This window comes from Acomys minous, assembly GCF_964271855.1.
Source record: "Acomys minous genome assembly, chromosome: 3".
Lineage (NCBI taxonomy): Eukaryota > Metazoa > Chordata > Mammalia > Rodentia > Muridae > Acomys > Acomys minous.
This window is the reverse complement of record NC_140485.1, coordinates 115,288,037-115,314,259: the sequence shown is the minus strand read 5'-3', so window position 1 is coordinate 115,314,259 and position 26,223 is coordinate 115,288,037. Positions and strand designations below refer to the sequence as shown.

General features: G+C 44.0%; 2 protein-coding genes across 10 annotated transcripts in view; one reads left to right on the top strand and one right to left on the bottom strand.

Annotated features, from left to right (window-relative positions):
- Positions 1-10,130, top strand: part of MED23 (mediator complex subunit 23) — a 43,574-nt gene extending 33,444 nt beyond the window's left edge. For all 3 annotated transcript variants that reach the window (XM_084776432.1, XM_084776430.1, XM_084776431.1), the window contains 8 exons: positions 161-377; positions 1,789-2,025; positions 3,293-3,458; positions 4,050-4,122; positions 5,145-5,359; positions 6,239-6,359; positions 7,208-7,339; positions 9,304-10,130. In XM_084776432.1, coding sequence (XP_084632558.1) covers positions 161-377; positions 1,789-2,025; positions 3,293-3,458; positions 4,050-4,122; positions 5,145-5,359; positions 6,239-6,359; positions 7,208-7,339; positions 9,304-9,468 — 1,326 coding nt within the window. In that variant the 3' untranslated portion in view covers positions 9,469-10,130. The remainder of the gene's footprint in view (positions 1-160; positions 378-1,788; positions 2,026-3,292; positions 3,459-4,049; positions 4,123-5,144; positions 5,360-6,238; positions 6,360-7,207; positions 7,340-9,303) is intronic.
- A 578-nt stretch (positions 10,131-10,708) lies between these two features.
- ARG1 (arginase 1) lies at positions 10,709-25,475 on the bottom strand. 7 transcript variants are annotated; one of them, XM_084776435.1, is made up of 11 exons: positions 25,421-25,475; positions 24,014-24,139; positions 23,546-23,753; positions 22,273-22,482; positions 19,289-19,361; positions 16,835-17,009; positions 15,109-15,268; positions 13,547-13,641; positions 13,119-13,223; positions 12,780-12,916; positions 10,709-12,535 (listed from the first exon to the last, which is right to left on the bottom strand). In XM_084776435.1, the coding sequence occupies exons 4-11, from the start codon at positions 22,381-22,383 to the stop codon at positions 12,366-12,368; spliced, it is 1,026 nt and encodes a 341-aa protein (XP_084632561.1). In that variant the 5' UTR covers positions 22,384-22,482; positions 23,546-23,753; positions 24,014-24,139; positions 25,421-25,475; the 3' UTR covers positions 10,709-12,365. The 7 variants fall into 7 exon arrangements, with proteins under 7 accessions (XP_084632561.1, XP_084632559.1, XP_084632562.1 ...); XM_084776433.1 differs by having other exon boundaries at positions 23,546-23,762; positions 24,020-24,139; XM_084776436.1 differs by lacking the exon at positions 25,421-25,475 and adding an exon at positions 25,220-25,393.
- Positions 25,476-26,223: the final 748 nt, after the last annotated feature.

Here is a 26,223-nt window from a genome sequence, read left to right as displayed (position 1 = left end):
ATTTAGGGAGCACATGCTTAGTACAAGCTAGTTCTCAGTACCCCAAAACAAAACCAAAATAGTTCTTTATTTATTAGAAAATTAATATTTTCAGTTTTTCTGTAGCTCCTTTAAGTGAGCTTTTCCGAGATACTCTAAATATCTGTTTCCTCACCCACAGAAATATCCCGAGAAGCTGTATTTTGAAGGCCTGGCAGAACAGGTTGACCCTCCCGTGCCAATCCAGTCCCCCTATCTTCCCATCTACTTTGGAAATGTGTGTCTGCGGTTCCTTCCTGTGTTTGATATAGTAATCCACAGATTTTTGGAGCTGCTTCCTGTGTCCAAATCACTGGAGACACTCCTGGATCACCTCGGGGGCTTGTACAAATTCCACGGTGAGCTCGTTCAAGCATTCATCCCATCTAATGCCCTCAGGAACAGATAGGCCGAGCCCTGCCATTGAAGCAGAGGTTCTGCAGGCTTTAGAGCACTCACTGTTAAGAGCTGTGAGATGACGTCCTAAACATGTCACAGGATACATGGCGTGGTGGTGTGAGCTCAGAGCACTATAAACAAAATGTGTCGTGGCAGGCTTCTGAGTGGTACAGTTTGAACTTTTGATATACATGATTTGTATGAGCAAGAGGGACATAAGAATTCTTGAGTCATAAGGAGTCTTTTGGGAAAAAATGTAGAGGTTGGAAGAAAAGATGTATTTGAAGGAAAACTGCTTCCTTGGGCTGAATTAAGAATGCTTATCTAGGAGTTTCAAAATAAGGCTGGGAAAGGAAAGCATACCTTAATGTAAGATCACATTAAGTGCCAGTTTGGGTTTTATAAGCTATAGATGGTGGTCAGCTGGAGGCCATTGCATAAGGTGGGCACACAGGAACCATCATCTTAGAAAGATGAGGTCAAAAGGAGGGTGGATATGCCTTCTCAAAGCTACGTCAAAGCTCTGATGTGTATTAGCCTCTCAAAAAGCTGTGGACCATGAATGAAAACAAAAGATCCAGGAACACGGGGTGCCTGGCCTTGTTTGTATAGGAGACCACTGAAGCTCAGGTCTTGAGACTGGATGTGGGAGGATGATGCCACCTGTGACATGCATGGAGGCTCAGGGCAGCACCATAGGGAAAAGGTCCAGTGACAGGTGTTAGTCCCTGATGTACAGCATCTCCCTTGAAAGCAGAAGTATATTACTATACAGAGCAAGTGTCGGGTCAAAGGAGAATGCCTGTAAAAACAGTACCCTGGCTTAGGGAGCATGGGACTATAGTGTATAACTGTCTCAGCTAATTGGCAGTAGTCTCTAAGCAGGCGCTGTTACAGGTGCTCCAGTGTCCTTCATAGATGCCGCTCTGGGTTCTTGCTCTTTGTCTTTCCTTGCAAATGCAGTGTGGCACTCTGTACCAGGTTCTTTCCTGTCTTCTGTGTTGAGGTTAATTACTGATGTCAGCCCATAGAGACCTGTGCCTCTTACTGTGATAATTTCACAGGCCTTTATCTATGGCTGCTCTAACAAAAGAACGGAGCATCAGTTGACATTTGTTGATTTCTGTCATTTTTGCACAATAAATTTGCAGAGGCAAGTTGTCTACTCAGAATAATGACTGTCCTTAAATGTGTATGATTAGGCATCTTTTGCTTGACTTAGGAGTAAGATGTTCATTGCATGCAATGGTCCAGAGTGTGAAGTCACATCATAATCTGGAGCTGTTCTTAGGTAGCCATGAAAGCACATGGTTCATTTATCACACTTGTTGGTAGCCTGATAAACACAGTGACCCGTTTTCTTCTTGGCAGACCGGCCAGTGACTTACCTGTATAATACTTTGCACTATTATGAAATGTGCCTGAGAAACCGTGACCATCTCAAACGAAAACTTGTCCATGCAATCATTGGGTCCCTCAAAGACAACCGGCCTCAGGGCTGGTGTCTCAGTGATACCTACCTGAAGTACGCTATGAACGCACGCGAAGACAACCCTTGGGTTCCAGAGGACTCCTACTATTGCAAGCTGATTGGCCGGCTGGTAGATAATATCCTTTCTTCTGTCATGTTTCTTCTAGATCCACCCTAAGTAGCAATATTTAGCTTGTAAGAACAGTTCTTAAGATAATGTTTTTATGTGCTTCAGAACCTCATTTTTAATTTTTCTCTTTGAGTTGCTTCGGCCAACCTCAGACCCCTGGCCTCAGGCCATCTTTCTGCCTCAGCTCCCCCAGGAACTAAGACTGGGAGTGCAGACTACTGCATCCACCTTCGATTCCTCTGATGTTTTTGTTTGCCTGTTTGTATTTTTATCTTGAAACAGTCTAGCTATGTAGAGCAGGCTGGCCTTAGACTCGCAGGTATGCCTCCCACAGGCCACGGTTAAAAGTGGCCATGATAGTTAATTTATCTCTAAAAATTTTGAAACCTTAAATTACGTCATCATACTAGATATGTGAGAATTTTCTCTGTTGCTACTCAAGAACAGACTTTATAGGCATTTTTTTCTCGAAGGAAGTCTTACTTCTGCATTAGTACGCTGTCTCCTACAGTATAGCTGTCAGTTTGCTCCTGGAGAGCTTGAGTCTTGTTGCTTTAGACGGATCTTTTAAAAGCAGGTGTAGCAGCACATAGCATAGTCTTAGCTCTGGGGAGGCAGAGGTAGGAAGATTGCTAAGAGTACCAGGCCAACCTAGGCTACATAACAAGAGCCAACATCAGTTGATGAATTAAATAAATATTAAGTCCTTCAGTTCTCTTAAAGAGAACTGCTGTTTAAAACAGCAGTTAACCTTTGAACTAAACAGCTATTGTCTGATGTCAGTTAATTTCATGTGTACAGTTATCAGCACAGTCTACATAACATGTCTGTACAACATACTACTATTGTTTTCTTCAACAAGGAAATGTATTGCCTAAGTTAAAAGGATTGCTCATTTAAAAGTAATTGTCATATGAAAATGTCCTCAAGCTAATAGGATGAAGAAGCCTGGGGACACTCTGGTCCTGTCTCTTGCTGGCATACTGTGTGTTCTGAGAGTCCGCCTGTAAGGACAACCCTTTGTGCTTCATGGGCATCCCTCAGTGTGCCTCAGTCACGCTGTGTTATCTTGTCAGAGTTAGCTTGTGTCTGGTTTTTATTGTTTATCCTTATGTCTTACTGCAGTTAACTCACTTCTTGACAGCCCATAATCAGATAAGCTGATAATCAAATGAGACGCTTACATTGGAATATTTTGAAATCTGTAAACACTATACAGATGTGGGTCATTAATCTCAGACTGATTAAATTGTTATTGCTTTAACCTTTTGTACCTATGGCTGGCAAGTCCCCTGGACCCTTCCCAAACTGCGACTGGAGATTCAATGAGTTCCCCAACCCTGCTGCCCATGCTCTGCACGTCACCTGTGTGGAGCTCATGGCCTTGGCAGTTCCAGGCAAAGATGTTGGGAATGCCCTTCTAAATGTCGTCCTGAAAAGGTCTGTGTCCTTTAATGAAGTAAGAGTCGGTTCTGAAGCTGTTGCTGTCAGGCTTGTGCCCCAAATTGAGCACCATGCATAGTGTCCATCTTTTGGTTCCCACTTTGATCTCTGTGATATAGATGTAAGAGAATGAATATTGGTCATATTCAGAAGACGGAGGTTCACTCGCATTGATACCCCTCATCCGACTTGATAATTAAGTAGGAATAATGTTAACTTGTCATCACCAGGAACAGGGGATATAGCTTGATTTTAGGTATAGCCTGTTTATATCTAAATGATGGGTTAAGTCCCTAGCTACACCCTTACCCACAAAAAGTCTTTAAAAGCTCAGCAAAAAGTAGGGAATAATGATCAAGAGAAAGTATAAATAAATTCAAATAGTCTTTACAGTCCCACAGCTATTATTAAAGGGCACGCACACCAAAAGAACTTATTTTGTGTCTATCAATTTTTTTTAATGTCCTTTGTTGTTTGGAGTTGATCAATTGTGAATCTTCTTAACAACATCTGTTTTCAAAGCAAGATCCTTGGTCAAGTGTGTAGAATGGTTTGATAATGTCGCCTTTTTCCCGTGTCTTCTCACAGTCAGCCCTTAGTGCCAAGGGAGAACATCACAGCGTGGATGAACGCAATTGGTTTGATCATCACTGCCCTCCCGGTGAGTTCCTGACTGGCTTGTACATATTGATGCATTGCTTCTCACTGCCCTCTGTCAGCCAGGGAGAGCTGCACACAGTGAGCATGCGAGTGAGGGGGCCGTCTCACGCTTCAGCCTTTCATACCATCCCTTTTAAAAGTCATAATGAGGCTGGAGTTTACCCCAGTTGGCAGAGTGCCTGCCTAACACACGTGGAGCTCCCTCTGGGTTAGGAAACTTGGTGTGGTGGCACACACCCAATATCACAGCACTTGGAAGGGAGAGGCAGGAAGATTGCAGCCTGTAGTCATCCTCAGGTACATCAACAGTTTGAGGCTAGCCTGGGCGACATGGAACCCTGTCTCAATACATGCACATAATTACAATCACTATTAATATTCTTCTGCCATTCTGCTTCATTTCTAAATGTCTCTGCTAGACTTGCTGATCTCTGCCCGTACCAACTCACCTATCTAACCCTCATGTCTGTCAGAGTATGCTTTGATGGACTTTTGTCCAGTTAACATGCTATGTATCAGCCATTCCTCCCACACACCGTGCTCATCGAGAAACTTTAGGAAATAAGGCGTGGTACCAGAGGGCTTCTTCCCCCGTTTCCCACAAGCGTCTGCAGCCCATGTGATGTCTCCTTTCTCTGACTTCCTCTTCATCGTCTCTTGACCTTTAAATAATGTTGATTAGCACCGTGCTTGCTGCTCTTCTTGGGTGGCTCTGTTATTCCATGTTTTGTTTATATTTTTTCAGGGCATAGTACAGGTGTTTATTTTTACAGGTGTCCCAGGCTTGTCTGTGTAGTAAAATGCTAATAAAGTCAGTTTGCTGTGTGGTAACTATCAGACACTAAATAATACAATCTTCCCCCCAGGTCAGGCTGCTCAGTACAAAGCCAGTCGGCTCTGTTGCAGACTCAGGCCAGATAAATGGGAACCTCGGCGGCTGTTGAAGCACAGCAGCATATGGGCTTTGAGGATGGATACTAGGGACTTGTCTGTTTTTTAACCAGGCTTCCCTCTGATTTAAAGGAGCCATACTGGATTGTCCTGCACGACCGCATCGTGAATGTTATCAGCAGCTCTAGCCTGACGTCAGAGACTGAGTGGGTTGGTTACCCCTTCCGCCTCTTCGACTTCACGGCTTGCCATCAGTCCTACTCCGAGATGAGCTGCAGCTACACCTTAGCGCTCGCACATGCCGTGTGGCACCACTCCAGCATCGGGCAGCTTTCACTCATTCCAAAGTAAATGTTGGAATGTCTTTGTTTTCATAAGTCTCCCTCACAGGGGAGGTGTGTGTGCTTCATACAGTAGAGACCTGGTTAATCTTGTCTGCAGAATTGCTTGTTTTAGTTTCTTACATGTGTAAGTAGTAATATCTGCTGTCTCACTTTTCCACTGTGGCTTCACGAGGCTTAATCAGATCTATGCCTTCCCCAGAGGACAGCACACAAGTCACTTTTGGAACTGAAAAACTGGCCTCAATCTATTTTCAGATTATTTTTGTTGAGCATAAAATGCTATCAATTAGACCTAAATTTCATGAGAATGGCATTTTCATAAATTCTTTTTTCCTTTTAAATAGTTCACCTGGCATTTAATACCTGTACTTTAAGAATTACTTCTAAACCTGAAGTAATTTATTTCAGTTGAAAATGAGAGTAGATGAAGCATGCAAGATAATCAGAGGTACACTTGTTACCAGGAGAGGAATGTGCTCAGATAGACGGAGAATGTGGCCAGTCAGTCATGAGGACCTCAGTTAAAATCACAGCCCACACATGGCTGCACACACCTGCAGTGCAACCCCAGTGCTGTGGGGAGGCATGGGATCAGGAGGATTGCTGGATGCCAGCCCCACCTCTAGATTCAGTGACAGACATCTGACTTCCTCCTCTGGCCTCTGCATACCCACATACATATGTGTACCACATCCACATCCACATCCACATCCACATCCACGAACACAGAATGAAACTATATTGTTACCAGATTAAGTGGAACTTTTGAGAAAAACAATAAGGCTTCTTAAATACTTTTATAAATAGCATATTGACGTGATTCAAAGAATTCAACTGATTTACCTCGATAAGAGGTTTACATTTTTTTTCTTCATCCTTCAGGTTTCTCACTGAAGTGCTTCTTCCTGTGGTAAAGACTGAATTCCAGCTGCTCTATGTGTACCATCTTGTAGGCCCATTTTTACAGAGATTCCAACAGGAGAGAACCCGGTGCATGATTGAGGTAGAGTGTCAGCGGCTTAGTCTCAACAGTCTGTTTCTGGACAAGTGTTCTTCACCAGGGAGGTCAGCCATGAGTAATGGTGTCAGTTTCTGGGGTCTGGGAGCTGCTGGGAGCAGGGCTCAGTGTACCTGCGGGAGGCTTGGTGTGTGCTGTGCTGGGTTGGAGATGCAGAGAGAGTAGGTGTGGTCAAGGATGAAGTTGGATCAAAGGCCAGAGGTACATCTGAGGGTGCAGTGTCATTTAAAATCACGAGGCTGGGTAAGCTCAAGCACTTCTAGAAAATGAGCAAGAACAGAACTTTTAAGTCACCAGCTACCACGGGGCTGGAGATGGCTCAGTGGTTAAGAGCACTGTCTGCTCTTGCCGAGGACCTGTGTTCAGCTCTCAACACCTACATGGCAGCTCACAACCACCTGTACGTCAGTTTCAGGGGATCCAACTTCCTCTTCTGGCATCTTGGGCACCAGGTGTGCACATGGTACACATACAAACACTTAAGATAAATCTTTTACTTTTAGTTAGCTAGCAAATGGAACCAGGAAGCACACTATGGATCTGTGCATCTGTGGGATGCATTTATTGCAGAAACCATATCTAGAAAGGGGATCTATATCTTATTTCTAAGAGAGGCACCAAACTATAAAGAGGCATTTTTTAGTTAGGCCAGTCTGTAGCCAGTGATTCCACTGTAAATTCAGGCTTGGTTGTAGCTCCTGTGTGCATAGAGGTGCATGACCCGTGACTGTCCCTGTGCACACGCGCCATCCCATGTGCCGGTGTTGGAGACCAGACATGTTGTGTAGAATCATTTTAGTCATCTAAATAACCTGACATTATTCGTTGTATAGATTGGTGTGGCATTTTATGACATGCTGTTGAATGTAGACCAGTGCAGCACACACTTAAATTACATGGACCCCATCTGCGACTTCCTGTATCATATGAAGTATATGTTTACTGGTGACAGTGTAAAAGAGCAAGTAAGTAAATTGTATTTTTTAATTTATTTTTACTTTTAGTGATGTTTGACCTATCAAACTTAATATATGGTGATAAATATTTTTGATTGAGTGAATGCTTTAGTTTGGGTTTGGTTTTGTAAGGTATCTGGTGTCAGACTTCCTAAGACCACAAGCAAACATCATTCTAGATACAGTGGTAAAGAAATGACATCTTAGCTTTTCCCTGTGATGTTTGAAACAGAGCACCTGAAAAAACCCCAAGGCACCAGTGAGCAATTGTCTCAACTCAGTAGTCATCTCATCCAGGGAAGCGGTGTTGTCTGGCTGGGGGAGGGGGCATCTCAGTAAAGGAGACTGTAGGACGTCGAACATGCAGTGTCCCACCAGGCTGGGCAACACACTGGTATTTGGAGAGGTTCCAAAGAACACAGTGGGTGCATGCCCTGAAGAACAAAGTCCCAGGGAACGATCTCATCTCCATACTTGGCGAGTGTCAGATTCGTTCTGTGGCATGCGGCACATCATAAGCTCTGTGGTGAAGTTGAAGGGAGACACTCAAACTCAACATGTGAAGAGATCCGTCTCACTAGAGGTGGCCGAAGTGGGAAGACCTCCTTGGCCATGCTTGTGTTCCCGTGTGTAAGAAGCCATCTGAGCTGTTTTGGGGGGAGGGGGAGGCAGATAGCTGTAGGACACCCCTCTGCCCCTCCTGACCACTGTTCCCTTCCCCTTCTGGCAGGTTTCCCGTTTAGTTCTGTTGGGCTTTTCTCCTCCCTAGCTCTGTGAAGCATGCAGAGCAGTGGGCTTCCACACTTGCAGTGTTGTTCTTGGTCAAAGTCACCCATGTGTCTCAGAGAGGTGCTGCTGTGTCAGCATGAGTGCCGGCCTAGTGCTCGCTCCTTGGAGCTGCTGCCGGGAGACTTACGGGGTGACAGCTTTAAGAATTCTGGACTTTTGGTTTCTTTTAAATACACAGAAATATTATAAGAAAGAATGTGCTTTCGTTTTAACCCCAGGTGTAGGGATGTTGGGCTGCTTTGGACTGTCTGCGCTTGTTGACTGTGATTTGCCTCGTGTGGTTTTGCCAGCTGCAGGTCATTTCTGCACTTCTGTGACATTTGGAATTCTGGGAGCTTTTCAGAGAGTACATGAAGCCAAGGCCTCTGAAAGGCATTGGGGGTTGTTGGCCATTTAGGGAGGTTGGTTGCAGTTTGTTAGTAGCCGCAGTCAAAGAAGAAACAAAAGGAAAGAAATTATATTCAATGATGTTCTTAATTACCCTCTCCCCTCTATCCTTGTTTCTCTACTATCTAGTGTTAGGGCGTGAAAAGGGGGTGGGAGGGGGGAACAAAGGATGGGAAAAAGAAGAACGCACAATGTAGCAAAGACCAGCCACAGACATGCGCTTCTTTATACCTTAGCAGTGTCAGAGCTAACAAATATGATCAATGCTTTTTAAAACCAAAAGGTATTCTTTGTATTTGGGCTTAAGTTGACACGAATAAAGCAAAAGGAGACACTGCTGATGGCCTGGTCCTTCCCTAAGATCAAAGAGCATTCAAGCTAAGAAACCTGGGAAAGTGGTGCCTCTGTCTCCCTAGTACTGTGAGTGTGTGACACTGTGGACCGCTGCTGCTTCCAGCTACTGTGTGTGATGAGCCCAAGTATCAAATCAAGAAAATAGCTATGGAGATAAATACTGTTTCTGCTAGCGCAGCATTTGGAGAGATGGCCAAGTAGTTAGGCGTTCAGCTTCTAATGGGCGCAATTCTGGCTGTGGTTAGCAGGTAGGTGGGTGGTAAGGCCTTGAAGTGCATGCATAGGCAGAGCTGTGGGGAGAGTACATGTGCTTGCAAATTGTATCTGTTTCTGTAAAACTTGTCGAATGCCAGCCCATCTCAATAGTACACTCTTGACAACTGAAAGTCACTCAGCAAATGTGGACTGTTGTTGTTTTTTTTAATTGTATTCTCACTTCTTAGGTGGAGAAGATCATCTGTAATTTAAAGCCAGCTTTAAAGCTTCGTCTTCGATTCATCACACACATTAGCAAGATGGAGCCCGCAGTGCCACCTCAGGCCCTCAGCAGTGGGTCTCCAGCGCCCCAGTCTAATCAGGTGCCAACATCTCTGCCAGTGACTCAGTGAAGCCAGAGGCACCTGACACTGAGGAGTGCACGGCCTGTGTGGGGACTCCGTCTAAATCTGAGCACTGCGCCAAGGAGGCAGGAGCGGCCAGCACGTTCAGATTGGTCTATTCTGATTCAGATACTGAATCTTCACTCCCTTCTCCCTGGCTGTATTTTGTCTCTAAGAGATTAAGTAAGCTACATATTGTCCTATTTATAACAATCTATTAAAGCCCCAAGGAATGTGGGTGGGTCTATAATCAAGGGGCTTTTATCAGGCACTCTCAAATTGCCTGTTTCAGCCATTTTTAAATTATTGTAAGTGACCTCTTCACGTTTTCTATGCGTCATCATAAAGACACAACACATGTAAAATGGTCATTACAAACTTTTGTACATAAATGTCCTTTGGTGTGTCTTCTGCATAGAGCCTTTTTATTAATTAAAGGGCCTTATGTTTCATTTGCATTACAGGAACAAATGAAGTTTCATACTCTTTTTTAACTGGCTGTAAAATTTTACTGTAAATTTTACATTTTCAAATAGTTCCCAATAAGTGATATAAATTTTCTACTAAAGTAGATTGAGAATTTTGCCTTTGCTCTGAACTTTCTGTATAAACTGAGTTAGACATCATCCACAATTTATACATTTAAATAAAGCCATACTGAAGTGTTTGAATCCTGGTCTGTTTTTCTACCTACGTTGGCTGCCTTTCCAGGTTCATACTGGCCCAGCAGATGAGAGGGTTCTTCCAATTCTCTGAATATTTAATAACTTCACAGATTTTAAGTATAGTACACAGCTAATTTGAAGGGAAATGACATTTTGAAAAATTCGAAAGCCAGTAAAGTCAACCCAATAAACTGCCTGGGTCCTTACTGACCTAATACAAGCTCCTGCCGCTTGGAGACACAGGCTGTCCTTGTCTGCAGTAGAGACCTTAGCATCGTCCCCTGGGAACCTCGAGCTGCTCTTGGTAAAAGCTGATGATGGTAGATCTAGCCACCAAAGTTCAGACTCTTACTATGAGGTGTGTTTCTCCGAGGCCTTTACTTTTGTAGTTCGTGTTCTTGCTGTCACTATCTTCAAATTATATAATGTATCACTAACATTTCTAGGCTAATAGTATGCTTAGTCTTCTCCCAAAACTCTGTATTAGGGATGATTCCAAGTGCTGTTTTTAGCATAGTCTCTGTGCCTCAGGGACTAGATTGCCTTACGTTGAGATCCTAGAGGGGAAAGATTTGACACTGATACAGATATATAACTTGTATTTATTATATATGTTTGACATTGGACAGAAGAATGAAAAGCAGTCATGACTTTTTTCTCAAGGACACATACACCCCAGTAAACTTGTTAAAAATTCAAATTTCCTTCTTTAGCTTAAAAAACTGAAATGGCTTTTTCTCTGACTAGGGTCTTAGAGTTATTAATCAGAGATGTTAATAGGGGACAGAATCTTTGGGTTTATAGCTGTGAGAATCACTAGTTACTGTATATTAAAATTAGGGCTTGGGTGCTTGTTTTCAGTGAGTAACTGGCTCTGCCCAACATGACTACAGCAGAGAAGCAGCCTGCACCCATGCCCTGCAGTACAGTAGCTAATAGTTGCATGTGGTTGTTACACATTTAAAATTTGGAACTGCATTTTAATGTTTTATTAAGCTTTAATGTAAATACATGTGGCCACTGTATTGCACAAGGTACTTTAAAGGTACATTGTAATTTTCTAAAATTACATTTTATTTCAAAGACCATAGAGGCAGTAATTAGGCTTAAACTCTAGGACTACATATGAAAACCCAGATGGTCAAGCCTTAGCAACATGCCGCTGCTAAAACAACAATAAAAATTCTTCGTGGAGCCAGTTCCGTTACTGATTCATTGATTCATTCCCGGCCTTTGCCTTGTGATCTCGGGTGACAGCAAACACACGTGACTCCATTTCTTCAGATGATTATTTTCATTTGTACGTCCCCTTTCCTCGTCTTATTTCAAAGTGAAGGTGGGTTTTTAGGATGCGTAAGGGATATTAGCTAACCAGGCATGCTGCAGTTACAGCGAGGAGAGGCTGGGCTTCTCAAAGCCTGTGTGACATTAAGTAGGCTCCTCAAGTGTGTTAGTAGCTCTTGGGCCCTCCCACTTTGATCTCTCTAGTTCCTGCATAGGTGTTAGTGAATCTCTTCTCTGAGGACACATGCACAACGGTTGTTCCTAAAATATCATTGCTTAAGGGAAAAAAGGTCATTTGATATCAGTGAACTTGGGGATGGTCCTAAGCCCATGATGATCAGTTGTACAGGTAAGACAGAAACCAACTTTTAACCTCTTTGATAGTCTTCCATTGTTTTAGGGATAATTATTTCTATGCCTTATAGGAATCCTTAAGATATATATATATTCTGTGTGTGTGTGAATATATATGTAAATATATATTCTATTTAAAATATAGTGACATATACACACACAGTGGTATGATATGTACCTGTGTAGTATGTTACATGTATTTGGAAAGGTGCAGACAACAGAATTTTATTATAAAGAGTTTATTACAAAAACCGCCTCTTTTGAACAGCCTGGACACGTGCTAACCCTCTGGATACCTCTGTGTCCGGCTGTCCTGAGGCCACACTAGTGAGCTGGCACTTACATCACTGTGTTGGTGCGTTTTTAATTGGAAATTAACTTATACTACTTTTAAAGGATAACTTCTTTTAGGGGGGAAATGCATGCTTCCTAATTGCATAGCTGTTTGAATTTCTACACTCTGAATCGCATACTAGGAAGAAAGTGCTAGAACTCATACTGAGTGGAACGAGAGAAGGAGCCTTGTGAGGACCACTGTTTGCTGGGGTCTGTTCACTTTGCGGTCGGGTATCAGCAGCTGATCTTCATGTGATACATCCACATTTACTTAGGGGGGTTAAGGTAGTCAGTCCCTGGCTTATGGTTACCCTCCCGAGTAGTCCCAAAACAAGCCAAGGTTAATGCCACTGCGGTGTTCACGGTACGTGTCACATCTTCTGGTGTCTTCCCTAGAGCTGGGTTTACCTCCATGATATCTAGTCCTGAGAGGAGCCCTGCAACAGAAAGCCATAACGACATAGTGGGTAAAAGTAACTGCCATTTAAAACTCTGTGACAATTGACTCCAAAACGTATTTAGTGGAAAAGAGGTAGTAACCCACAGAAAACACATTATGTATTCCATCACATGATGGGTGTTCTAGAAGGACCAGCGGGCTTGCTTCTCAGGTCAGAGAGGCCTACGTACACACTGGCCAAGTACGCAGCTGTTTCTTTATTGCCTCAGATTTTTACCTACCTGTCTTGCAAATCTCTTCTGTGATGTAGAGACCTTCTCTGTAAGTAAGGCCTCCCATGACAGGTGTGCCAGTGGCTGGCGTGAACGCTGGGTCCAGCCCATCAACGTCAAAGCTCAGGTGGATCGACCTCTTCTTTCTTTTAACAAATAGAAAAGGCTTTCAGCTTAAAAATGGTTTCTGAATCAGTAACCAAATATACCCTGCTTTGTCAAAACAGCCCATGCTTTTTACCTAAACTCTTTTATTTATTTCCTTTGTTGTTGGCTATTGTCAACAGCCTACGTTGGCAAAAATATAGGAGGAAGTGGCTGCCACACGTGCGCACAGAAGCACCATACCTTCCCAGGAGGTAGCTGAAAGTCTCTTCCATCACTTTGCCAATTCCCAGCTTATCCACTTCAGTCATTGAGAAATACTTAATTCCCAGAGTTTTTATAATATAGCTACAAAAGAAGAGACTTAAGTTAATCTGCAGTTAATAAGGCTGACTTTTCTTTCGTTTCCCTTGGTGGAAAGATCACTATCATCAGAGACATAAAATAAGTCCTGCGAACTGTGTATATATGCATACAGTTGTGTTGTAAGAGTAAATCATTGTAAGTTGCCCAAATAATACCTATGTGTATAAGTGAATATAAATATATGTACTGATATAGTTGTGTACACACATATGTGTATATATAGTGACAATTTAAAATAAGCTCTTATAGATCTGACCAGCAAAGCGTACCTAGCTAGCATATAAAAGAACATGGAATAAACTTACTGTTCCCCAGGATCTACGTCTCGCAAGCCGATGTACACGATATCTTTGGCAGATATGCAGGGAGTCACCCAGGAGAATCCTGGTACATCAGGGAACTAAAAACAACAGTGTTCCTGTTTAGATAAATATGTTTCTCGTGGACAGATCTGCAATTAATGTTAAACACACTTGATTGCATATACCTAAGATTTAGTTGTAACTTTAGGAGAAGCGATTTTAAAATAATGTGGAAGGGGTTTGCTTTGGCCTCAACTGCTTTACCTTGTGGACTAAACCTACCCCAGGCCCTTGTTGGTAGCTTGCTGCTCCGTGCCCCATTTCTACAGTGCTCAGACTCTTTCCTGGGACCCTGATACCGAGAAACGTGTGTTTCCATTTCTCTAGTAGCTGCCATCCTTACACCCCTCTTTCACAAGGACTTAATTCACAACGTTAAAGAAGTTTCTAAGGAGAAGGGAGGGGTTCTCCCTCTTGTGGTTCAAATAAGTGCTTCCCAGAGTAAAGATCTTAAGCCACTAAAAGCCTGGGGGCACACTCCTCTCTCAGCACTCAGAAGGCAGGCAGAGAGTTCAAGGCCAGCCTCCACCACCTAGCAAGGACCTATCACAAAAACATTATTGTAACCTGCATGGCAAAGCTGCCCTTTCGACTAGGCTCTGATGTAGAGGGGTCTCTTGGTAAAAAAGGAAAAACTTGTGGCATGTAGTGAGAGGGAGGAACCAGGAGGAAGGACCACATGCCCTTGCCTCGTCATATACTTGGTATGATTCTGGGCAAGTTGGGTACCCTCTGAGTCTCTGCAGCCCTGTTTAGAAAGGGTTAATCTGCCCCATCTACTTAAAAGGGTAGTTTAAGAATCCAAAGAGAAGCCAGGCATGGCAGTCCAGGCCTTTAATTCCAGCACCCTGGAGGCAGAGTCAGGCAGATCTCTGTGAGTTCAAGGCCAGCCTGGTCTACAGAGTGAGTTCCTGGACAGTCAGGGCTGTTAGAGAAACCCTGTGTCAAAAACAAACAAACAAAGCAAATAAATAAAATTAATTTTTAAAAAATCCAAAGAAGAAAGCATCAAACCTTCCCATGCATGTCTCTACCAGCCATAGGTTTAGAATGTAGTAACTCTGTAGTGGTTTGGTCTGCACTGAACATACACAAACATTCCCCCAAGACACTACAGTTTGTAACTGCAGACCTATTTTCAAAGCATTCATATTGTGTTTAGCTATTATAAGTGACCTAGAGCTGAGCTAAAGGGCGTGGGAGGATACACATAGCTTACATGCAAATACTGTGTCATGCTGTTTGAGAGGTTGGAGCACCCATAGTTTTTGTATCTGTGCGGCCATGGGACCAATCCCTCATGGATACAGAGATACAAGTCCAGGTGGGGTCAGTTTGCAAACTGTCCAGCAAGAGCCCTGCCACCTGTATCAACGTATCTTCTACTTATCCACTACAGAGACCTTCGGGTTATACCTAGAATTAGATGCAGAAACACTCCCCTTATTTGCCTACTTCCTGAACCACCGAGTTCTTTCCTATCAGCGTGCTAAGGCGCCTGTTACCTTTCCTTTTAGTTCCTTCAGGAGAAAGGACACGGGTTGCCCATGCAGATTCCCGGTGTTGGTTGTCAGCGGAGTGTTGATATCAGTGTGAGCATCCACCCAGATGACACACAGGTCAGGGTGGACCCTGGCGTGGCCAGAGATGCTTCCGATTGCCATACTTGGGAGGGAAAACTTTGTGTGAACATCAGGTTTACAACGTCATCACATCATATCGCTGGTTCACCAACTATGCCTATTTGGTTATTCTTTAAGTCCATTTAGATTGTGCCTAGACCTCAAAAGTGCTGGTTAACCCACTATAAGAACAGAGAGGGGATGTTTTACCTATCAGTTACCTTAATAGTGTCACTAAGAAAGTCATGGGTGGTTTTATCTTTTAAAACCCACCTCATAATAAAAACACAAATTATAGCTTATAGAAAAAGCACCAACTATACAAAGTAAATTCCTTAGCCCTTAGACACTCTTTAGTCTCGGGGGATGCACTGTCTTTATTTCTGCACTCTCCTCACTCTTGCTACCTACTTGATTACCTGTGTTCAATTATGGCAGAGTCCTCTATTTTTTTTCTCAAAATGCAGCACTTTTATAATTGGGGAGAACCACTAGGAAGTCCCTCTGTGCCCTACAGCCACCGTCTGTCTCTCTGTCCAGCCGGCGCTTAGCTTCTCCACCTTCTCTGCCGACTCTCTTTCCATGCAAGGGCCCGTTCTAATCACCAAAGTCCATCCCAAATGCTCCTGTTTCCAAACAGTAGGCCAGAATGGGAGAGCTAAGTGGTACCTTGAACAGAAGTTAACACACTAGGTCATATGCCTGTACCATCACACTCGTAAACATAAATGCCGCCCAGAGTCCTGAGCATCCATATTCTCAAAGAGGAAAAAAGTCATGCCTTCCTGTCCAGATGTTGCTACTCATTGGGCCTGGTGTCTGCTGTTACATGAAATTTCTTGCCCTTGGGCTGTCTGCACTCCTAATATTTTCACTTCCAGATGTTTCCACTTAGAAAAGAGCGGGAAGCCCAGTCTCCGCTGCTGCTCTCCTGGAGAAGCCCTGTTCATAGATGCCACAGGGCACTGAGGGCACCGAAGGAAGCAGCTCCTGCTTCAAGAGCAGCAGGCGTATTCTCACTCCCTGGCCATGCTCAGCTCCCTGGGCCTGACGTGATTCCGGAGTGAAAACAGTGAGCTGGCTCTAGGCACAACATGATCTAATTCTAAATATCTGGCAATATAGATATGTTTATATATGTATATATGAATATATGTTTGTATACCTGTATTTATGTATATAATATGTCTCTGTTTCTATGTGTGTATACATGTTAATATGTAACAATATAATAATAGCAATAATTGTTAAACTGATCATGTATTCATGTGTGTTCCTTCAGAAGTTTACAGTACTTTTGTAATGGAAAGCATGTGTGTATGATCAGTAAGCTGAATAAACTATGACTTTCCCCAGTGGCTAATCACTATACAATTTAATGTTAAGCTGAAGCATTTTTTGCTGTATGGATAATGATATTTTAAGGCTTCAAATAGAAGCCTTATCTCTAAGTAAATATTACACACACACACACACACACACACACACACACACACACACACACACACACATACGCCCTTTAGTACTTTCTTGTCTGCATTTTCTCTTTTCTTGGGTCCTCTTATGCCCTTTGTGCCCAACCCCCAGGGGTGTGGCCCATTCACAAGACCTGTGGTCGCCACCCAGCACCAGGCTGATTCTGCCATTCTTCTGGGCCTCCTCCACCACTCCAGCCAGCTGCTCGTTCGCTTTCCCCACAGACCTTGGGTTCTTCACAATTTGAAAGGGGCTGTCACTAGGGACGCCAGCAAAGGTCACGTCCCCATAGTCTCTCACATCGTACTCTACAATGAAAAGTTTGACGTTACTAAATAGAAACAGACCTCAAGTCAGCCCTCCAGCTGTCACCTCACTCTGGTGCTTGCGGTATTACCGGGCCCTCCCTATTCCTGAATCGGTTCATAGAGACCGGATGCTTAAGGAGGCCAATGATAAGTCTGTGATCTTGACCCAGTTAGGAGCATTGTCCTGTTCTTTGCCCCACCCCACTCCTGCATGCATGTGTGTGCACACCCATGTATTACATGCTTTTTTAAAAATCTTTTGGTAATAAGCATGTTTGGTTTTTAAATAGATATTTCATATGTTCCCAAATAAAATACATCGGAAGTAGTTAACATGCATTGGTGAAACACCGTAGCAGTCTCCAACTTTTCTGGCCCTGCCTCAGCAGTCATCCTGGCTGTCTACCCAAGCTGTCATCTACTGAAGCCTCCGGCATCTTGTCTCACTGCCATTGAGGGCCGAACATGTTGTATGTGTTTACCACCAAACTCCTGACTCAGAGAGTCCAGGAAATACGCTTTGTTGTCACACTGTTTTTACATTAAAAAAAAAAAAAATGCAGGGAATCCAAAGTTCCTATGGACCTGGTTTTGCTTTCTGTCATAAAAGCCCTGACACCATTTCTAATCTAGCGAGCATCCCGTAGGATGCTTGTGGGATCTGTTCCGGGTTCTGAATTAGGTATTGTTGAAGAATTTACTCTATCTCTGGGGACTTGAAATTTAGCAACAAATTCAAGAAATCTCACCTGATATAACATGTATTTAGTTCATTCTACTTAACTAAGGACAAAGCTGCTTACTCAGGCTTTCTGTTGTCTAATGAGTGACCTGCCTCCCTCCCTCCCTCCATCCCTTCCTCCCTCCTTCCCTCCCTCCCTCCACACTCCCTCATAGCCTAGCTCCAGTCACACCATCTCTTCCCTTCCTAGCTTCATGAAATGATGTTTCCCCGATAAACCTGAACCATTTTAAACGTACAGACCAGCCAGCGTGGGAAACACCTACACTCTGTGACAAGATCACCTAAATGTTTCTGTTCCTGTGGAGGCAGGGCCGGGCCCCCACGCCTAGCAACTATCAATTGCATTCTTTAGCTGTGTTTCTATCTTCCTAGATCATCCTACCTGAATCCTGTGGTCACCCCTGCCCAGCCTCTCACCCAGCACACTCTGCTGAGGCCTATCAGTGGCCTTGTCTAGGTTGTGGTCTGAGCCTCCCCATTGCTGAGTGGATACATCACCGTTTACTTTATCCACTAACCAGTTGGGGCACTCCATTATGCTTTTTGTTTGTTTGTTTGTTTGTTTGTTTTTTACTGTCATAAATATTGCTCTTACTCATGCCCAGGCTGTGCCATCTTGCCACCTCCCTGGGATTCCATGCAGGTCTTTCACCTCAGCAGCATGCCACCGCATGACACTAGACGCTGTCATTATTGCTTCGCTTCATTTCCATGAGGTAAGGATCCTCATGCAATAGTAAGGTGTGTATTTCTTGCAGCATTTAGCTTTCCTTTTCAATTTTCCCAACTCGCCTGTCATCTATCCAACCCTCTTTCTTGCATCATACATTCTTTTGTACTGTAGTATGGCCGGAGAGACCAGGCACTCACGTAAGGAAGTGAGGCTATCCCATCAGCGCTGTCTGCTGGGCATCCTCTCCCCAGGCCCTGCTTCTTTCGTAGGACCTGGTCCTTAACAGTTTAGCAGGTACCTTAGTTCAGTGGTATAAGGACGATTGCAGACAGACACTACCTTCTTGGAAGCCTGTCTTTCCTTCAGACTGAAGAGGACATAATCTGAGCATCTTCCAACTTTATTTTTTTAATATATCTTATTAATTTATTCATATTACATCTAAGTTGTTATCCCATCCCTTGTATCCTCCCATTCTTCCATCCCTCCTGCTTTCCCCCCTACTCCCCTCCCCTATGTCTGTGACTGAGGGGGACCTCCTCCCCCTGTATATGCTCATAGGGTATCAAGTCTCTTCTTGGTAGCCTGCTATCCTTCCGCTGGGTGCTGCCAGGCCTCCCCATCCAGGGGATGTGGTCAAATATGGGGCACCAGGGTTTGTGTGAAAGTCAATCCCCACTCTCCACTCAACTGTGGAGAATGTCCTGTCCATTGGCTATATCTGGGTAGGGGTTCGAAGTTTGTCCTTGCACGTATTGTCCTTGGCTGGTGCCATAGGTTGAGCAGGTCCCCTGGGCCCAGATACAGGACTCTTTTGAGGCCCTGCAATTGGAATGAGTCCACTTTCAACTTTAAAGTTACCTGTTTCTTTAAGTTTCTCCACCAGGCCAGCACTCCTCAATGCTGGGGGGCCTTTCTCTACCCCTCCTCGAGGCTGAATAATGCAAAAAGTACAGCATTTCAGTCGTGATTGTTACTGTCCAGTGCCCACAAGAAAAACTCCCTCCTTATTTTATCAATTGAATTTTTAACCATCCATTTCTGAGCTCCTATGGATCCAGGACCTTACGCTTTCTCATCCAGTCTTCCCAGCAAGGCGAAGTGAGTTGCACCTGTGCCAAGCAGAAGAGACTAGATCCGCAAAGTCATTTTCACCCTGGCAAATAGCGGACAAGTGGCAGAACCAACTTCTTTAAGTTGGCCTTGGAACACCAAAACATGCTTGCTTCTTCCCAAACGCCGTACGCTGCTCGCAGAATAAGCACACGCTCTGTGCAAAACCACTGAACCTGACTATTCAGTGACAGCTTTTGTACACAGGTGGTTGTTTCCACGCTGATGCAAAACAGGATGCTTCTAACTGAGTCCAGAACAGGGTGTGCCCTGAATGCTGGGGACAACAGATAATCTATGGGTTGGGTCTTGCAACCCAGATGGTGAGACACTGTGACAGAGCAATGGAGAAACATTGCAACCCCAGGGGAAATCTAGGGCAAAGGCATCGGAAAGCGAACAGACCATCCTAAAGAGACCTACATACGGGACCACAGAGCAGCAATTTAGGGCTCTTAGGGAGAAACCAGACAAGCAGGAAAATTGTCACCTGTGCCCTGAAACCTTTGTGGCCAGCACAGTAATTTCAAATTCTGACCTGTTTGAACCTGACATGAGAAATCTATCTCACTGTGCTGACATCCAGAAAGCTCTTTGGAAAAGTTCTTTCCGAGGCCCCTGCCTGATGGAAGTCTAAAGAAGTAACTCCATTCCATACCTTTCTGATCTTGATTTTCAATACTTTAAGATACAAAAAAATAAAAAATAAAAAAATTACAGCAGAGACTGGTGCCAAGTGTTTATCCTAGGATTGGGACTGTAACTCTGAACTAAGCAAATACTTCCTCTGAGGTTAAATGACAGATGGTCTTCCCCAGGTGCTGGGCAAATCCAGGGTGTCAGGGACCCTGAATACTGTCCAGAAAAGGCTTCTGCTCCTTTGCACCATGTAAATTATTTAACATCTTATCTTTCAATTGCTGTACCTTATGTGCATATATTCATGAGGATTTGCATGACGTCTGGATCCATGTATACACTAGGACTGCCAACTTAGCTTAGCATATCCATCACCCTAAATGTTTCTAATTTCTTTGTAATTAGGGTGTTTAAACTCTTCTCTGTTCTGGGTCCCCCTTCCCCCATCAATGCATGTCTATGTCTGTCTGTCTGTCTGTCTGTCTGTCTGTCTGTCTGTCTGTATCTCTCTCTGTCTGTCTGTATCTCTCTCTCTCTCTCTCTCTCTCTCTCTCTCTCTCTCTCTCTCTCTCTCTCTCTCGTGTGTGTGTCTGTGGGTGTGTCTGTGGGTGTGTGTGGGGGAGGGGTGGTGAGGGTGTGTGTGTGTGCTCGCACAGACCAGAAGACAAATTCAAGATGCCATTCCACCAGGCCCGGTGGGGAACATCTTTAATTTCACCACTCAGGAGGTAAGCCAGGTGGGATTTCATGAACTCTAGGCCACCCTGATTATAGCTTCATATATTATATTTAGCTCGATGCCAGCCAGTGCTACATAGTGAAATTATCTCAAAAAAATTGCTTTTCTCCATTCGATAAACTTAGTCTAGCTTTTTCATAAATGCCGTGTGTGTGTGTGTGTGTGTGTGTGTGGTCTCTCACTATCCTGGAAGACATCTAGTAAGCTGTATTGGCTAGCCAGTGAGCCTGAATTTCAGAGTTTCAACTCTCTCTACTTTCCCCGGCCTGGGATTATAGATATACATCACCACAGCTAGATAGTTTTCTTTGTTTGTTTGTTTTTTGAGACAGGGTTTCTCTGTATATCCCTTGGCTGTCCTAGAACTCACTTTGTAGACCAGGCTGGCCTCGAACTCACAGAGCTTGCCTGCCTCTGCCTCCCGAGTGCTGGGATTAAAGATGTGTGACACCAGGTCCAGGTGTTTTTCTTTAAGTATAGAATTGGGAGCTGAAACTCAAGCTCTCAAGCTTACACAGCAAGTATGTTACCAGTTTGGCAGTCTCTCCAGCCCTGGTGGATTATTCTTAATTATAGCCATCCTGGTTCGATTGGCTTATAGATTCAGGTCCTTTTTGTTTTAATGTCAGGTTTCAACTTCAGTGTTTTTACCCATGAGGCACTATGTGTCTCAATGGAGGACTGATACATAAATGATACCCCAAATTACAATGTCATAAGACTAACTGGTCTTTCCCCTTCCCCCCCCCCCCCCCGCCCACCTTTCAAGCATCAGAACAAACCCTGTGGATCTCTGAGTTGACACTGTGTTTGCTATGACTGTCTGTCATCGGCAGGATGTATGGGGTTTGTTATATTTTGTTAATAAATGTTCTTATGTAGCCCAGGCTAGCCCCAAACTACATATCCGAAGATGACTTTGAACTTCAGATCCTCACGCCTCTACCTCCTGGGATTTGGGGACTACAGGGATACGCTACCATTCTCAGTTCATATGGAGATAGGAAACTCGCTACCAACCAGGCTGGCACTCCGCTAAAGCCCAGAAGCCAAAGCATGTTTTTCTTCCTTTCTTTCCTTCCTTTTCTCCTTTTTGTGTTTATCTCCCTCTCTTCCTTGTTTGTTTGTTTTATTTGTTTGTTTGTTTGTTGTTTTGGGGAGCTTTTTTGGTCATTTTCAAGTTTGTTTTATAAATCATTTGAAGAATAGATGAAGGATATATACTATTCTCGCAGAGATGGATGAATTAAAAGAAAAGCAAAATCTTTAAAAACAAAAGAACAGATGAGCACATTATGGATTTGCGCCATTGTGTGTGTGTGTGTGTGCTTGCTGTGGGGTGGGGCTTACTCACAGGGGCCAGAAGAGGCTGAGTTAGAGGCACCTGGGGCCCTCTGACGTGGGGGCTGGGACCTGAACCCTGGTCTTCCCAAGGAGTAGTAAGTGCTCTTAACCACTGGGCCATTTCTCCAGACCCATATTGTGGATTTTAAAAGGAACATGTGTCAGGCCAGCCTGGTCTACAAAGTGAGCCCAGGACAGCCAAAGGCTATGCAGAGAAACCCTGGCAACAACAAAGGGAACATGTGTCAGCAAAATACCCCCCCCATCCCCCACCCCAGCCTCACCCCCCACCCCTGTATCCTGGTGTTCTGGGAGAGCTCCTTGGAGGGTTTCCAGGGAAGGTGATGTGCAGTTTAGTGATAACAAATACAGTCTAGGGCCAACCTCTGACCTCCCACAATTTGTATTTTGAAAAAGAAAACCCAGAGGCTTCACAGTTTAAAAGGCCAAAGGCTGTAAAAGTCAAGAGAAAAGCCCCACCTAAAACAAAAGGGCCTTAGAAGTTATATGACTATCTTGTTTGACTTGGATTTTTTTCCCCCTTCCTTTTTAAACACAGACCACACTGGAGCCTAAGGCATTCTGTTAACCCATTATAATTAGCAGAACGTGTGTATCCAAGCAGAGGGGGAAACGCAACAGCTGGTTAGACATTGCTGGTTCACACTTAGGTGGTCTAAGCAGAGATTTATCGATCCATTAGTCCTGACAGCTGTGCCAATGTCCAGTGTTCTGTGTCTGTTCTCCTTAAAGAGACATGGAAAGCACTCCCCACTCCCATAGAATTCACTAGCCCCACTGTGAACTAAGAGTCATAAAATCATCAAAGCTAAAACAAAAAAAAACAAAAATTCCTCACAAACTTGCAAAAAGCTCTATTATTTAAGTTATGCGAATTAAAACAAGTCTGAAGGCTGCCACCAACACATTGCATTTGTCCAGGCATTAATTATGTTTTCTTACCATGTCTCACTCAGATGCTCAGAAAACATTAAACACATCAGGAGCCACACTAACTCACGGAGGAGCTACAGTGCAGATACAGGGGGTTTCCACCCAGATGATTTTTTGCTCATGCATTGCCATGATTCAGATTTATACCGAATGGAGGTTAGCAGCAGCCAAAAGGGGAAGTGGGTTGACGTCCCCAAGTACACACAGTGGTGAGAAGACTCAAGTGCGGGCACCTGGAGGCCAGATAGATGGTGCTGGGAAACTTACAGCCAGACAAGTGTTAAAATGTAACATTTCCCAATACGTTCCAGTCCTTCAGACAGACTCACCTGGCCCTTTGAGAACGGTGCTCCAATGATCTCTATGGCCTTCGGCTTGGAGCTCATCCTCTCACAGGCTTCCTGTAGCTGCACTGGTGCTCCCCAGCTGCACTGGTGCTCTCCAGCTGCTCCCTGCCAGCTATAACTCTAAAATGCAGAGGGCACATCTTTTCCCCCCACCTTATAATAGGGTTCGAGCTGTTTATCCAACCAGTGGCTCCGCCTACTGAGTGGAAGAATGACAGAGTCAACAGAAACTCCCCATCGGTGGAATCGCCCCATTACTGCGAGCCTCTTGAGCCTCTCCGGGGCTCTGGTTAAAGTGAGCATTACTCATCCTCCCAGTTCACACCCTTTTGAAAAAGCCAGCTGGATGGCATCAATCTTTCCTCAGACAATCGACAATTATGTGCGGCTTTATCATCACCCTGTGTGAAGTACTAGGCGCCAAGCCTGTTCAACCTCAAGGCTGGGGACACTCGCCTTTTGTAGGATTTGAGTCCACTGAGAAATGGCAGAGTGAGGTTAGGACAGCAGTGAGGTTTCTTCTCTTCCAATGAGCATCCTGAGTCAAGGCTTCAAGTGCTAGGGAAAGCAGCTAATCTGTGAGACACAGATTATTATTATTATTATTATTATTATTATTATTATTATTATTATTATTATTACATCAGTTATTTCCCTGGTAACCCAAGGCAATTCCATGTTTGAAATTCAGTGTCCAAGAAAATACCATTTTTGGAATCGTGAAATATAAGCCAAGAGAGAGAAAGCAAAACAAGCACCTTGAGTTTTTGTCCCGTGCCAGGCGCTGTTTTAGTTACTATCACATCGTTAACTCTCTGAACAAATTTAAGGCTAAGTATTCTTATTACAGGTTTGCTGAGGAAGGAAATGCGGTTTGGTGAGGTTGCCAATCACATGCAGGTTGCAGGAGGAGATTAGAGATCCCGTGCTGGGCATTCTGGACCCACCTAGCTGCTGTGCTTCTAATCTATGCAGGAGCAGAGCGTCAGTAGGTGTTTTCCCTCCCCCCAACCCCATTCCCCACCCTACCCCCACCTCCGCGCACACGAGCTATTATTGTTTGTCAATGTACAAATGAAATGCACCAGCCATAAAGCACCAAGCCTGATGACCTGGGTTTGACCTCCGGAACCCATATGGTGGAGGGAAAGAATCAACGCCTGCAAACTGACCTTTGACCTCCACACGGGTGATATTGTACAAGCGTAAGCTACCACCAACACTAAAGAAATATTTTTTAAAGTACTAATGTAGAAGAAACACAACCAAGTATTGTCCCAGCTATAAAATTAGATGGTTATAATTTTAAAAAGAAAACCAACAGATCAGAAGTAAATTCCTTTATCCTTCTAAGGAAAACTAAACAAAACAAAATAAAAAACAACAACAACAACAACAAAAATAAAAACACACCACCCAGGAGAATTTTAATGCCTCAAGGCAGATTCTGTCCTCTCTATTCTCAGTACTTAGAATAGTCCAATAGGAGATAAACACTGACTTTATTGAGTCATTATACATTAAATAAATGTATAACATTTATTGAATGAATAAATCAAAAAACCAAAGTCTCTTGGGACCATTTTGATGCCTCCTTTTCAGATATAATTTCCATATTTACTATGTTCTGCTGATATAATCTAAATATATACTTACAGGGTGGTTGTTGTTTTGTTTTTGTTTTTGTTTTTTTAATTCATTTCTTTGAGACAGGATCTCCCTACATACTTCCAGCCAGCCTTGAACTCAGGGTCCTCCTGCCTCACCCTCTTGAAGCCTGGCATTAGCACCATACCTGGATGGTTCTTAATCCAGCCTGGGTATTCTTAAAAAAGGTTTTAATTATAATTTACTCACATTACATCCTGATTGTTATCTCCTCACCCTATCTTCCAGTTCCCTCCCTCCCTCCTTCCCTCCCTCTTTCACCCTATTCCCCTCCCCTAGACCTCCGATTGGGGGGACCTCCTCCCCATTGTTTGGTCACAGTCTATCCAGTCTCATCAGGATAGCCTGTACCCCCTTCCTCTGTGTGCTCCCAAGGCCGTCCTGGCAAGGGGCAGTGATCACATGACAGGCACCAGAGTTCATGTTAGAGGCAGTCCCCTCTCTCCGCCCTGTCCACACACATGGAGCATGAGCTGCCCATCAGCTGCATCTGAACAGAGTGGGTGTTAACCTCTTAACGATACGATGCTGACACTGCAGATCGCTTAAACTGTCGAGAATCACAGAGCTTTGTGTATGCAATCATTCACAGTCATTAATTTTCAGACAGGCAGCTGAGCAGTTTTCACCATAAGCTTTGGGAGTCTAAGTTTTACTTGCTCCCGGGACCACAAGTGTGCACTTCTGCAGTTTTTGTTTTTTGGAGACATGAGGACAAGTCATAGGAGGCTTTGTGTGACAAAGTTCCAGGGACCTCCAACTGCCCAGCATGGTCTCTAGACATCCAGAACAGCTGTTGAGGCTTTGCTCGACAAGGTTCTAAAGATCTCCAGCCAATCACCACTGCCCCTAAATATTCTGTATGGCCCAGGTGTAATTTTTGTCTAGAAATCTGCCTTTTCTCCTAAAACTGCCTTTTTCTCTTTATTTCTCAGCCTAATGAAAATCACATAGGGAGAACTTTTTCACATAGTGTTGAAAGAGGGCATCTG

Excerpts from the sequence above, each read along its gene's own strand:
- ARG1 (XM_084776435.1), bottom strand. The coding sequence starts at position 22,383 with ATGGCCCAGTGGTTAAGAGCACTTACTACTCCTTGGGAAGACCAGGGT. Across the intron at positions 17,010-19,288 it reads GGAGAAACTTAAAGAAACAG|AGTACGATGTGAGAGACTAT; the intron begins GTAACTTTAAAG and ends TTTTCATTGTAG. Across the intron at positions 12,917-13,118 it reads TTCAGCTACCTCCTGGGAAG|AAAGAAGAGGTCGATCCACC; the intron begins GTATGGTGCTTC and ends ATTTGTTAAAAG.